General features: G+C 36.9%; 1 protein-coding gene and 1 long non-coding RNA gene across 2 annotated transcripts in view; one reads left to right on the forward strand and one right to left on the reverse strand.

Moving 5' to 3' along the window:
* LOC135204140 (uncharacterized) overlaps positions 1–12,500 on the reverse strand; it is a 321,292-nt gene that overhangs the window by 54,283 nt on the left and 254,509 nt on the right. The gene's annotated exons all lie outside the window — the stretch shown is intronic.
* Positions 1–12,500, forward strand: part of LOC135205574 (homeobox protein HMX3-B-like) — a 39,566-nt gene that overhangs the window by 18,540 nt on the left and 8,526 nt on the right. Inside the window, exon 2 of the mRNA XM_064236341.1 lies at positions 5,184–5,389. Coding sequence (XP_064092411.1) covers positions 5,184–5,389 — 206 coding nt within the window. The remainder of the gene's footprint in view (positions 1–5,183; positions 5,390–12,500) is intronic.

Genomic DNA, 12,500 nt, shown 5'->3' on the forward strand with positions numbered 1-12,500 from the left:
TTAGACAATATGAAAAATTAAAATAATTGATTCACATTTATAAAATGGTTACCGAAAGCTAGACTGGACCTCGTAATCAGGAGTGCTTTATATAAGAGTGACGAGTCATACCAAGGAAAATATGCTTACTTCGCACGTGGTCCAATCGATAGTGCGATAAACTATTTCCACGTCTCAATCTTCAAAGCAAATGAAATTGATCGCCTCCTAATTTCCCTAGTTTCAAAAGTTTACATGATTTCAAATCTTGATAAACTTCAAAATTCTCAGCATTACTTCTGCTCTTATAGGATTCCCTGCGTTCATTAATCCCTTGGCGCAAGTCCTTATATTACTAGTGCGTCCCTTGGTAGATGGCGGCACAGACATAACTTGGAAGTTTTTAACAGTTCCATAACAACAGTTCCTCTGTTACCTTTCTTGTGATTTGAGAGCCTTGGATTTTTATCCTAGTGCTACAAACTGATTGAAAATATGTCTGTGGGTATACCAAACTACATAGTTTTGATTTTACAGAATTAGCTCATGCATTATTTCCTAATGAAATCACAAACGCACACACACACACACACAACACACTAATATATATATATATATATATATATATATATATATATATATATATATATTTATATATGTGTGTGTGTGTGTGTGTGTGCGTGTGTGTGTGTGTGTGTGTGTGTGTTTATCTAGTTTTGATGAAACGAAGTTGTTCACAGATCTAAAACGTAATTATTACTGTTTGCAAATAAAAACTGACACATTTTTTCACGCATTATACAAGACTACTAGACATGGTATCCGCAGACCACAGTTCTTACAGTATTCACATCAGAGCTATAGATCATAATCAACACCTATACAGCCCCCTTCCTTACCCTGACTTATCGAATAAAATATTGATTTTTATAAGACGGTAAATTTAAAGAATGAACACATTCATGTGTTTAAATTTTTACAAAAAGAGCTTTTGGAAGTCCAATAAAGCGTCAATATAAAGTAATGAAAATGGAGCTTTCAGCTAAAAGTCCAACCGAAATGTCATTGCAGGACTTCTTGTTGTTGTTCAAAAAAAGAAAAAAAAAAATTAAAGCTAATTTCTAAAAATCAGTAACCTGAGGATGTCGTGCAATTGGAACTTCAAAAGTCCAAGCGAAGATGCAACGCATTACTACCATAAGGCAATTCTCCTTGTATTTTATAATTCACTTACATTTATATCTATTTATTTCTAATAACTGGTCTCTTCCTTTTATATTTCATATTACCTTCTTTTACTTCAAGTCAATGGCCCCTGTGGGCTTCTTCTATATGAATAGGTTTAGTTTAATGTGCTGAATAATAATAATAATAATAATAATAATAATAATAATAATAATAATAATAATAATAATAATAATAATTGTTATTATTATTATTATTATTATTATTATTATTATTATTATTATTATTATTATTATTATTATTATTATTTATCATTATTATTTGCTATTTATTTAAGTAATACGAAGCCGCCCGATTCTTTATTTCCTGATAAAATAATTGAAATTTTATAATATATTAAATAATATTTATTATTTAATTAAATTGAAATATATGAATAATATTAATATATATTATATATATATATATATATATTATAATATATTATATAATATATATATATATATATAAGAATTTTGAATGATGGGAATACCCTCCTTCATGTTGCTGTTCAATACATACACTAGCAACATTTAATTTACCTCATAATTTGGTTCTTAGAAGTATTTTTAAAGAGAGACTTCAAGGTTAATAGTTAGTTAACGTAACCATTATTCTTGATCTTCAAAAGACTCGTATATTCCCATGACCTTCCAAGTAGTACCTGGTGGAGGTTTAAATCTTAAATCACAAGGGCGTGCAAACGCTAAACGCAATTCTACTGGAGAATCCTATATTTTCTTTTCGGTCTTCTTTCATACAGAGGCAAACATATATGAAAATATATTAACTCCGAGGGGACATTTATAGCTTAATGCATATATATGAAATACGGTGATGTGATAAAAATTCATAATATGGCTACGTGCGGCAAACGTTAACATGGCAGAGGGGGTTGGATATCGATTCTAATTACAAATACCTGAGTTCGACAGTGATTTGTATTGTCGGAATCGGTATCAACTTATACCTCACTTGTTGGCCGAGGCGGTAATGTCACTGAAGTCCTGATTTCTCCTCTGTCCGCTGGTTCGAATCCACGAGAGGACGAAATTATCATCAATTAAAAATTCCCCTTCGGTTAACATTTGTGAAAATATATTAATTCCAAGGTAGAGCATATTGGATATTAAAGGACATTTACAGCTTAATGCATATACATGAATCACGTTGATGTGATAAAAATTCATAACAAATATATTAATAATCAAACATTCTTGGAAAATTACACATACTCGTATATACTGGCATTTATGCTGAACTTTATCGGAATTATCCATGTACCAATACTCCACCCACACACGTTTAATATAATACCAAATGAAAATTTGAATTATATACCAACGTACATGAGGAGACTTATTCATTATAAGGTTTGCTGTCGCGAAGACCTTAATGTTTTCCAGGAGAACATACCTGTGCACCGATTGCTGTCTTCCTTGAAGGTGTGATAACGCTATACCTTCTGTCGCCCTTAAGGAAAGGGGTTCAGAAAAGGGGCTTCTTGTCGGGCATTTTGATATTCTTTCACTAAAGGGGCACTAGTGCAGTTATTATTGTTAATAACACATAAATTGCTGTTTCTAAACTGATGACAACATTACGATTTGAGCGCTCGGTAATACATTTTGAAGCGGAGAATCACCTTCTGCCGATTGCATTGATAAAATCCTTCAATCCTTAGTTTGACCTGCAATTCATCCGCTTTTTTAAAAAACACCTAAGCTATCAATATGTGGCGGTTGCTTCCGTGTTGATATAACAGGTGTTTCAAAAAGGCATCGAATGAGTCTGTGTCTATCGCCTGATTTCTATGGAATGAAACCTGATCTGGGGAAACAACACCGATGGCCAACGCCCGCAGTTCCACCATGTCCCGGAAAACAGAACAATGGGCCTGTCCATATTAGCGCATTTAATTTAATGCTCTCAGTGTTGGGCACAATGAAGACACGAAGCCATTATTATTGCAATTTCCCACTGTGGTTTCGTTTGCTTATTCATTAATAGGAAAATTTTGAAAGGGAGTAAGAGGCTACAGGATTGATGTTTGTCAAATTTAATTGGAAGTCATTCCGATATTCACAGAAATGATCCAAGCAACTTAGATAGCGCTCACGCACTCCAGTAATTCTAACTTGAATGCCACCTACTACCGCTCGTCTTAGATCCAGCCCTCCAATCCTGCGTGCGCCGCCTCTCAGTCGAAGAAAGTCGACTTCGAACAAGTATACAGTACATACATGGGTGGCCGCACGTAGAGCTCAGGGGAAATTAATATATAAATATAAATATATATATATATAATATATATATATATATATATATATATATATATATATATATATATATATATATATTTAGAACTGACCTGATAGTTCGAGTGTCAAAAGTGTTTTGCCTGCTTGATGCCTGAAACTATCCATGTATGTATTAAGATTTGAGCCCCCTTAGAAAAAATACTGTGGCCGCCCATGAGTACGTAGATTATCTTGGAACCTGTAGTATATCCTTAGTCTTGTGGTTCATATTCACTGAGCCTCTTTCAAATTATAAAGTTGCAAAAAACAGTAAGAAATGGGCATTTTCATTTATCAGATTACTTCAGATTTTGATAGTAGGACGACTTTTCTAACAACGGTTACAGGACACGTTTGCTCACATTGAATTACATAAACCGTTTTTTAATCATGCATCTGGACACAGACATAGATATATATATATATATTATATATATATATATATATATATAATATATATACACACACACATATATATATATATATATTATATATATATATATATATATATATATATATAGATTAGATAGATAGATAGATATATAGATAGATAAATAATACCTAACTCCAAACATAGACTTTAGTGAAATAAGTATGTATCATGCTTTAATATGCGAATAGGAATTATTTTATTTCTCCGTGTAAGACCGTTTGATTAAATTCACGAAGAACATCGAAAGAATGCTCATCTACCTTCATGGTTCAAAAACAATATTCCCGCTGAACTCTTTCCAGTAAGGTTCAAATGAACAGATTTTGACCTATGTATTCGCATGCGCTGATGTTCTTAACACAAATGCTGCTCAGAAAAATTCAGATTTTACGATAGTCACCGAAAGACGTGTCATAGCAATTATATTAATAGTAAATAATATAAATTATTGTTATCATTGTGGTGGCTACAGGATAGGTTATAAAACAATCATTAATTTATTGTTGACTAATAATAATAATAAAAATAATAATAATAATTATAATAATAATAATATAATAATAATAATAATAATAGTGATAATGGGGCAGGTGATAATGATAGTGATAAAAGCCGAGAGTAACGGCATCTGGGAAACGAGGCTTCCTTCCTTCGGCATTGCAACAAAACCCACCATTGATTCAATGCTCTTTCCGGGATTATATCTATCAGTGCCTTTGTATTCACTAGATATTTAATTGGCTATCAATTAGGGGGTTGTACCCTTAATTAGTAACAAAAATACATTAACGCTCGAATCATTTCCTCAAATACTGTTCAGATTGAGACACTGTTTTTCATTAGCATTTTTATTGTGGCATATTTAATCACATTTTTCAAAGTAATCCATTTATGCTAACACTGTGTCGCATTAAATAGTAATTGCTCGGATTTATTTTATATCTCTTATTTTAGCCTGTGGATATAAGTTGACATATGTTCTCGGGAAATGTGTTGACCATCGTTAACATTAATCAGAGTGAACATCCAGTCAGGGCATGCTTGTGTCACTGATTCATATCGATGGAAAACATATGAAAACGAGTCAAGATTTAAAACTGTGCTCTAGATTATTTCCTTTGGCTCCATCACATGAGCAGCGCTTCACGCTCTTACTGAGGTCTTGATTCAGGGCCTATATCCCAAACCGTCTGAAGCTGTTGACTGAGACGTAACCACTCTTCCTCTCTCTCTCTCTCTCTCCCCAGATTAGGCTTGATGAGCCATATGTCAGCGCTGGCCGCCCGACACAACTTACTCTCCCTGTATCCTGCTGACCTAAGTGGCGTGCCTCCCTCCACGCCTTTGACGCCCCTCAGTGGAATGGGCGTCCCCTTAGGGGCTAAGAACCCATGGTACCCATGGGCTTTACCACCCCTCGCCGCCCTAGCCAGCGCAAGAGAAAAAGATACAGGTAGGTCTTCCGAAGAGTTCTTTCTAGTAACCGTTTGTGGTGATTTTACTTTTATATATTCCGTTGACATAAATAAGGAAATTTGTTTACTTTGCATGATTTAGGAACCTCACTTGCAAAATAAAAAAAAATCTGGAAAAGGCTGAAGGGTGTGATATATATATATATATTATATATATATATATATATATATATATATATATATATATATATATATATATATATATATATTTTGTGTGTACCTGTTCTTATCTTCTTCTGAACAATATTTTGTTTTTTTTTAAGCGTTTTGAAGGCTTCGTTGAGTGATGAAAACCAATCGATGAGGGAGATTGCTTGTATAATAATCAAAGCTTAGTCTGACGGCTGATCTAAGTGGCGTTCAACGTTACTTTGTAAAAACGAAATCTGAACTATGAGTTGCTACGTCACCAGTAGACCTCCAAACAGGCGTATAGCAACCACTTATAATAAAAGCATTTTACATTTGTGTCTTTGAGGAAAAGGCAGCCTTGCCAGTAATCCTCATTATTCGCCCCAAAAACCGTTTGGACGTTTCTTCAAACGACTCTAAACAAACTTATAATGACGGTTAGACGAAGTATAGTAAACTTCCAGCCCTGTACTAGTCATTTTAAAGTTCTGATGGAAGTAACGGAATATAAGGGCCATCGTAACCCATTGGATTCATAGAAAACCTGCTAAATTTGTGAGAAGGAATCTCTCTCTCCCTCTCTCTTAAAAAAAGCACACACGAATATAAATTGCATACGTTCCGTCAGCTCTTGTTTATCTCATTGTATTTTTTCTTCATCAGTTAAGGTGTGTTTTCGTGGCTGGTATGCAGGTTCACATAGCCTTACTTCTGTGCTATATATATATATATATATATATATATATATATATATATATATATATATATATATATATATATATATATATACGTATATCGGTTGTAGCGACCGTTTGATGTCCCACGGTTTCGTCCCTGAACGATTGCACGGGCATCATTCCCACCGACACAACCTTAGATTCATAGACTAAATTGTCAGGATCCGAAATGAAGTTGTTCACTATTCACAATGTCATACTCATCTGTATATTAAGGCAGCAGAGAAGTATGGGATTTTGGTATTATTCAGGTAGACTGGTTCCATTTTTTTCTAGTGAAACCCTGTGTTTGAGGGTTGTTGAAGGACTATGACGAACGATGCCTTTTAAGAGCTGGTTTCATATTTGGATTTACTGAATTCGAGAGCTGAGCAAATCCATGAGGGTAACTATATTTATTACCAAACGCTGTGGATTAAATACAGACAAGCATAATAATGCGGCAGATTGCTGATGCATTAATAAGCCGCCGTTCTTCGAAATCCAATCCATCTGTCCATTTTGATTAACAAGAGAAAAGCCTTGAATTTTTGTTTTTCAAACTTCCTCGCTATTTAGGTTACTTCATGAACAATCAGCAGGCATTAGCGTAAACCTATCTTGAACAATGGTACTTATTCAAGCTTTACTTAAATTTACTCACACTGTTCACATAAACTTGGCAATACTCGAGAAAAAAAAATGGTTAAATTACGGATACAAAATGCTTTGTAAAGATTAACAGAACTTGATTAATAAATGCGTAAACGATCTTGTCACTGATTCGTATGTCCTAAGATGGAGGAACAAAGTCGAAGTGCTGCTGCACATTTGCACAATCACCAGCTGGTTCTGCGTAAAGTCGCGTAGGAGGCAACAGGATTTGTCTCCATGGCCGTTTAATATATTCCTAGGCAGAGTGAAGGACATCAGACATGAGTGAAAAATTGTGAGGCAATAATATGGGTCATGAATGGAGTAAATAATTTTTGATGTTTGCATGTAAAACTTCACCAATTGAGGACAGCGAAGAAAAAAAACTGAATTAATTTAAAAGTGCATGATAGGAGACCTAGTTGAAGGGAAATGGAGTAGATAATTTTTGAAGTTTGCATGTAAAACTTCACCAGTTGAGGACAGCGAAGAAAAGTAAAAAAAAAAAAACTGAATTAGTTTAAAAGTTCATGATAGGAGACCTAGTTGAAGGGAAATGCGTGCAAAAGAAATATTATGAGAGTAAATGAAAGCCACAAATCAGCACATGTTGAGAGAAACAAGGAAATAGCCATTAAAAGTTAACCACTGTCTATATTAAAACTCACTCTTACAGCAAAAGGAAATCCTGGTCCCAGAGTTTACAGTCTCACTGGTTTGGCTCCTCTAAGCGATTGAATATCCTCTCACAAAAGCCTTCGACACTTAGCCATACATGCATGCACACACATGTATATATGTATGTATGTATATATATATTATATATATATATATATATAAACCCTGTGTGTGTTTGTGTATCGCTTTATATATCACTACCTTATCGAACAACTTTGCATTTTCTAATGTATTTGGCTTCTCACATCACTCCTGCCATAGATAGTGATTTACATCCATACAAACAACACACACACACACAGATGTATGGATGTACATACATAATACATTATATTATATATACATATACATATACATGTATATATATATATGTATGTATGTGCTATTATATATATGCGTATGTCTGTTAAAGCACTGACAAGGATCTTATTGTAACGCAACATAAACGATCCACATAGGAATACAGAACACCGTTGAGTTTAGAAATGGTTAAGAAGTTCAGTATCTAGTATATTCCTATTATTGATAAAATAATTCCCGAATAATTTTGTTACTAAACCAAGAAAAGGTTGATCAAAATCATTAGTTGTTGGTTTATTATGTTGGCTCGTCTTTTTCAGATTTGTGTGCATAAGAGATAGAAATCTTCTAAAATAACAATAAAGCTTTACCGAACACTAAAGACGTCTGTATTACTGATGAATGCTAAACATGTTTCACTTGCATTACATTAAAGTGTTCTTCAGAGTTCTGCAAATATCAAGAGCCCCTGGGCATGCAAGATTCTGAATCATATTTTCCCGAATATGAGCATTAAGAAAACTTGGTGTACTAATTTGCATACTTGGAGAGCCCTTTGAAATGCAAGCTTCTGAATTATACTCGTATTGTGTCCGAATCCCCCTGCAGGAGATCACAGTGACAAATGACCAGAAACTGGTTGACGGGAAATACGCCGCAGCCAACGTCACAGCTACGATTGATATTTCGCGTCAAATCTGAATCGGGCGATACCCGAAACCGATTCATTTGTGGCATCCTTTTAGGGGTTTGCCTGAACAAAATAAAAAGGATGAAATCGCTTCCCCTTTCCCGTTGATACATTTGACTTCCTCTTTTTATGAGTTCGACTTGTTCCCAGAGCGTTATAATAAGATTATTTAGTACATGATTCTTCTTGTTCCAGTTTACGTCTCAAGAGCCTATTATTTATTATCTCTGAAGGGTGAAATGGCTCTCTCAGTCAGTTCCTCTCCTGAAGGAGACGAAAATCGTTCGATATTGTCGTGTTTCAGCTTGAATTTCCAGTTGCCACCCCCTCTGAGTGAAAGCTCTCTAGTTTACGAGTATTTGGACTCGCTTAGTAAGCAAGCTCACCTGGCTTTGCAGAGCTGTTCTCTGCAAGAATTTTTATACCATCACTGGCCATTGTTAGCAGATGAAATGATAAATCATACATGGTGGTTGTTATGATTTCACATTGGTCTCTCCCGTGTCGCAGTTTATTTTCTCTTGAGTCTGAAAGAATTCACCGAATCTGTTTGGATGTTAGTTTTTAATTTGCCACACATGACTTTCCCTCCGTTGTTAAAACTTTGGAGTTTCTCTGTGCTTTGAGGAACACTTTTCTCAAAACTGTATATTTTAGCTTCATTATTTTTATGAGCGACGTTGAATAGACAATACAAAACGTAATATTAGGGCCTTGATGGCCTTGTCCTTTTCTTGTCAAATATTTAATTGCAGTTTTCCTCAGAATTTTAGTGTTCACTTTAAACTGGCTTCACTTCCTACTTGTGCTTGCTTTGCTGCACTAGACCGACCTTTGATACTAAAAGTTTTGCCACCGTCTTTGGATATTAGACTGAAAACAAGATTGTTTTTGTTACTTGTCTTTTTGCAGCAGTCTGTTATTTATTTATTTTTCTACCTAATCGTATTCTGAGCTACTTGTTGGGATTGGGAAAATCAGAAGAAAAATATTGCTTGCGGCCATTGCATAGGGATGAGAAGAAGTACAATAATCGATACAGGTTCAGTAATGAAATAAGTAACAGGAGAAGACAAAATCAGGACACCCGCACACTTTCACACAATATTGACTTCATAGTAAAACTTTTTATCCTTTGTATTCCCACTTTAATTTCTTTAGCTCCTTAGGTCCCTTTTGTAGTGTTTATGAAACCTCTAGAGACGTCTTTACCCTCAAGGCAACATTTCATTCCTGAGCATAAGTTTCGATATTAAATGTAACGGAATAACTGAATCTATACGTTCTGTATATACGTACTTACGAGAAGGCACCTTCCAGGCAAGCAACAAAGTGGTCTAACATAATATAAATGGCTTGTTCTTATTCTGGAACATTCGCCATGAATCCCTATCGTGTATTACATTATATATATCTAATAAAGAACTAAATTTTTATACGAAAGCCTTCAGGTCGAAAGAATATATACCGCTGTGGTCCTTGGTAACATGGATTTGGTTTTTCAGCATTTACATAATTCCGATTTTGCTTCAGTCACCATAAGAGGTAGATGATATCCGAGATTTGCCCACGGAATAAACGAAATTCCCACGATTTCATCGGTCACTTTCCCATAAATCTTTGTTTAATGCTAAACAGGCATAATTTTGTTGTCGATGTTGCTGCATTAAGAGCAGCCTGTTAAAGCATAAGGTGTCGCCACTTTCCGTTTCATTGCGGAGGGCTTACGCTCCACATACTATATTTGGAAGAATCTTGACTGTCCTTTGTTTCATATCATGGTTCGCCTTTTCAGTTCTGGGGTGTTTTCGTCTGGAGTTCCTGTGGGAATGCGAGTCCGTTTAACTACGGCCTTTTTGTTTCTATCTTAATGACGTGTGTGTGTGTGCGTGTGTGTGTATCTGAATGAAGGAGAGACAGGTGCAAATGGGAATATTTCTCAACGCAGAGGACGAGATTTTCTGCCCATCACTTTCTCTCTCTGTCTACCTGTGTGTGAAACATCGTCGGCCACCATCCCATCTTTCCTTCCCTCACGTCCCTCCTCCTCCTCCCCCTCCTTCTCTCCTCCCTCCTTCTAGCAGATTTTCGCCCCTGTGTCCATCAAGTTTGACTTCAATCAAGGGAAACGCGCGACTCAAAGCTCCAACAAACGCCCGTTCAAACATCAAGAAATCAGTTTTGTCTGATTTTAATGCACCTTCAAACGGGGCCCTCAGTCGTTTCATTGAGATTGGATGGGCCAAAATAAAACTCCCTTGCGCTCACCATTTTCTCCGACACTTTTCATTCGTCGAGCGAGACCAACTTTTGATGTGTCAATTTGGAAATGGTTCCAAGCTTACAGCAACACACACGGATTCCTCCTCCCCCCCCCCCCCCCTCCTCCCCCTGCCCCGTGTTCCTCCAAATCCTTCCCCATACCCAGTGGGCCCATACCTCTCCCCAGGCAAGAGCAATTTTCACAAGATTGTTGGCAATTTATTTTCTCCCGACTCGAACGGCAAGAAAATTAACGGATGGCGAGTTAATGAGAGAAGAGAGGAGAGAGAGAGAGAGAGAGAGAGAGTTTCTAGAAATGCCATAATGCTTGTGGAGATATACTGCTCCCGCAGCCTTATGTGCCACCCCCCCCCCCCCCACCACCCCACCTCCCCGACCCCTCCATTCCCCAGCCCTTTCCTTGCTGCATGCATGTAAAACAGTCGTAAAAATACGCCTTTAATGCAAAGCTGTATAGCCGTTTCAACGACACTCACTAAAATTACGATATATTTTTTTCCAGTCATCTTTCCATTGAGCAACAAAAATTTGACGTTTCCTCTCTCTCTCTCTCTCTATTTCAGGTCCATTCCCTAAACGATTTATATCGTCGCTCAGGCCAATATCCCAAAGCATTTCAGATCTATACCGAGATGAATATGTATACAAGCGCAAAGACAAAACAAATTCGAGCCTGCCTCTCATCTCTGCTTGTAAGCGCTTTGCAGATCTTATCGCACAGCTCGAGCTCCCTGGATTGCTGAAATTGGACTGTTTATCTCTGGATATTCGCATCAACATCGCCAGAAAACTCCTTTCAGGATAAATCTTTCGGGCAAACCTAAATGAGGAAAGAAACGGTATAGACGGCAAATGTCATGATTTCAAATGAGAGGCGTCACCCACTTTTCTTTGAAGTGCTCCCATGTAAGCCTTATTGCTTATCACGACCTACAAATGGGGCTCAGGGGGGGTGGGGGGCGGGGGATGGAGGTTCGGAGGGACACATTTGGGTTTCGGGGGAGGGACCCGCACCAAGGAAGGGTCTTGTCAGTCTGAGCGCCCATTGCTGATACCAGAGATAACAGCTCTTGAGTTGAGAGAGAGAGAGAGAGAGAGAGAGAGAGAGAGAGAGAGAGAGCAATTTCATCTTATGAGCTGTGTGCAGTGAGAGTCCCCATTTACTAAGGCATGAGGAGCCGTGATTATCTAAAAGGAAACATTTACGACCAGAGTTGAAATATTCGTCCATTGAGAGAGAGCGCCGGGTGAAAAATTAACACGCAGCGCATTCATTAAAGACGGCTTATTCATTGCGGAGCCAGATGAACTTGAATCGCAATTAGAAATCCCCTAAATGCCACTCTGACATCAAAGCTCTCGTATTGTGGAGCCCGCGATCAAAAGACAGTTTTCTCTTTTTGAATTTTGGCGCCTTTTCCTTTTGGAGCGCCTCCCACAGCGTGTGATTGGTGAACAATGGGCACTTACACGGATTAATCTGAGTAATGGCAGCAACCCCTGTGTTCGGTTACCCATCGCTCTGCCTTCGACGCCGACGAAAATAACGAGCCTCTCTGTCTCGGCGAATTAGGACACCGGCAGCTTGAATAAGACCATAAGACATTCCTCTAAACCTTCTTGAACATAAACATC

The sequence above is a fragment of the Macrobrachium nipponense genome, chromosome 24, assembly GCF_015104395.2.
Source record: "Macrobrachium nipponense isolate FS-2020 chromosome 24, ASM1510439v2, whole genome shotgun sequence".
In the NCBI taxonomy this organism is placed as follows: Eukaryota; Metazoa; Arthropoda; class Malacostraca; order Decapoda; family Palaemonidae; genus Macrobrachium; species Macrobrachium nipponense.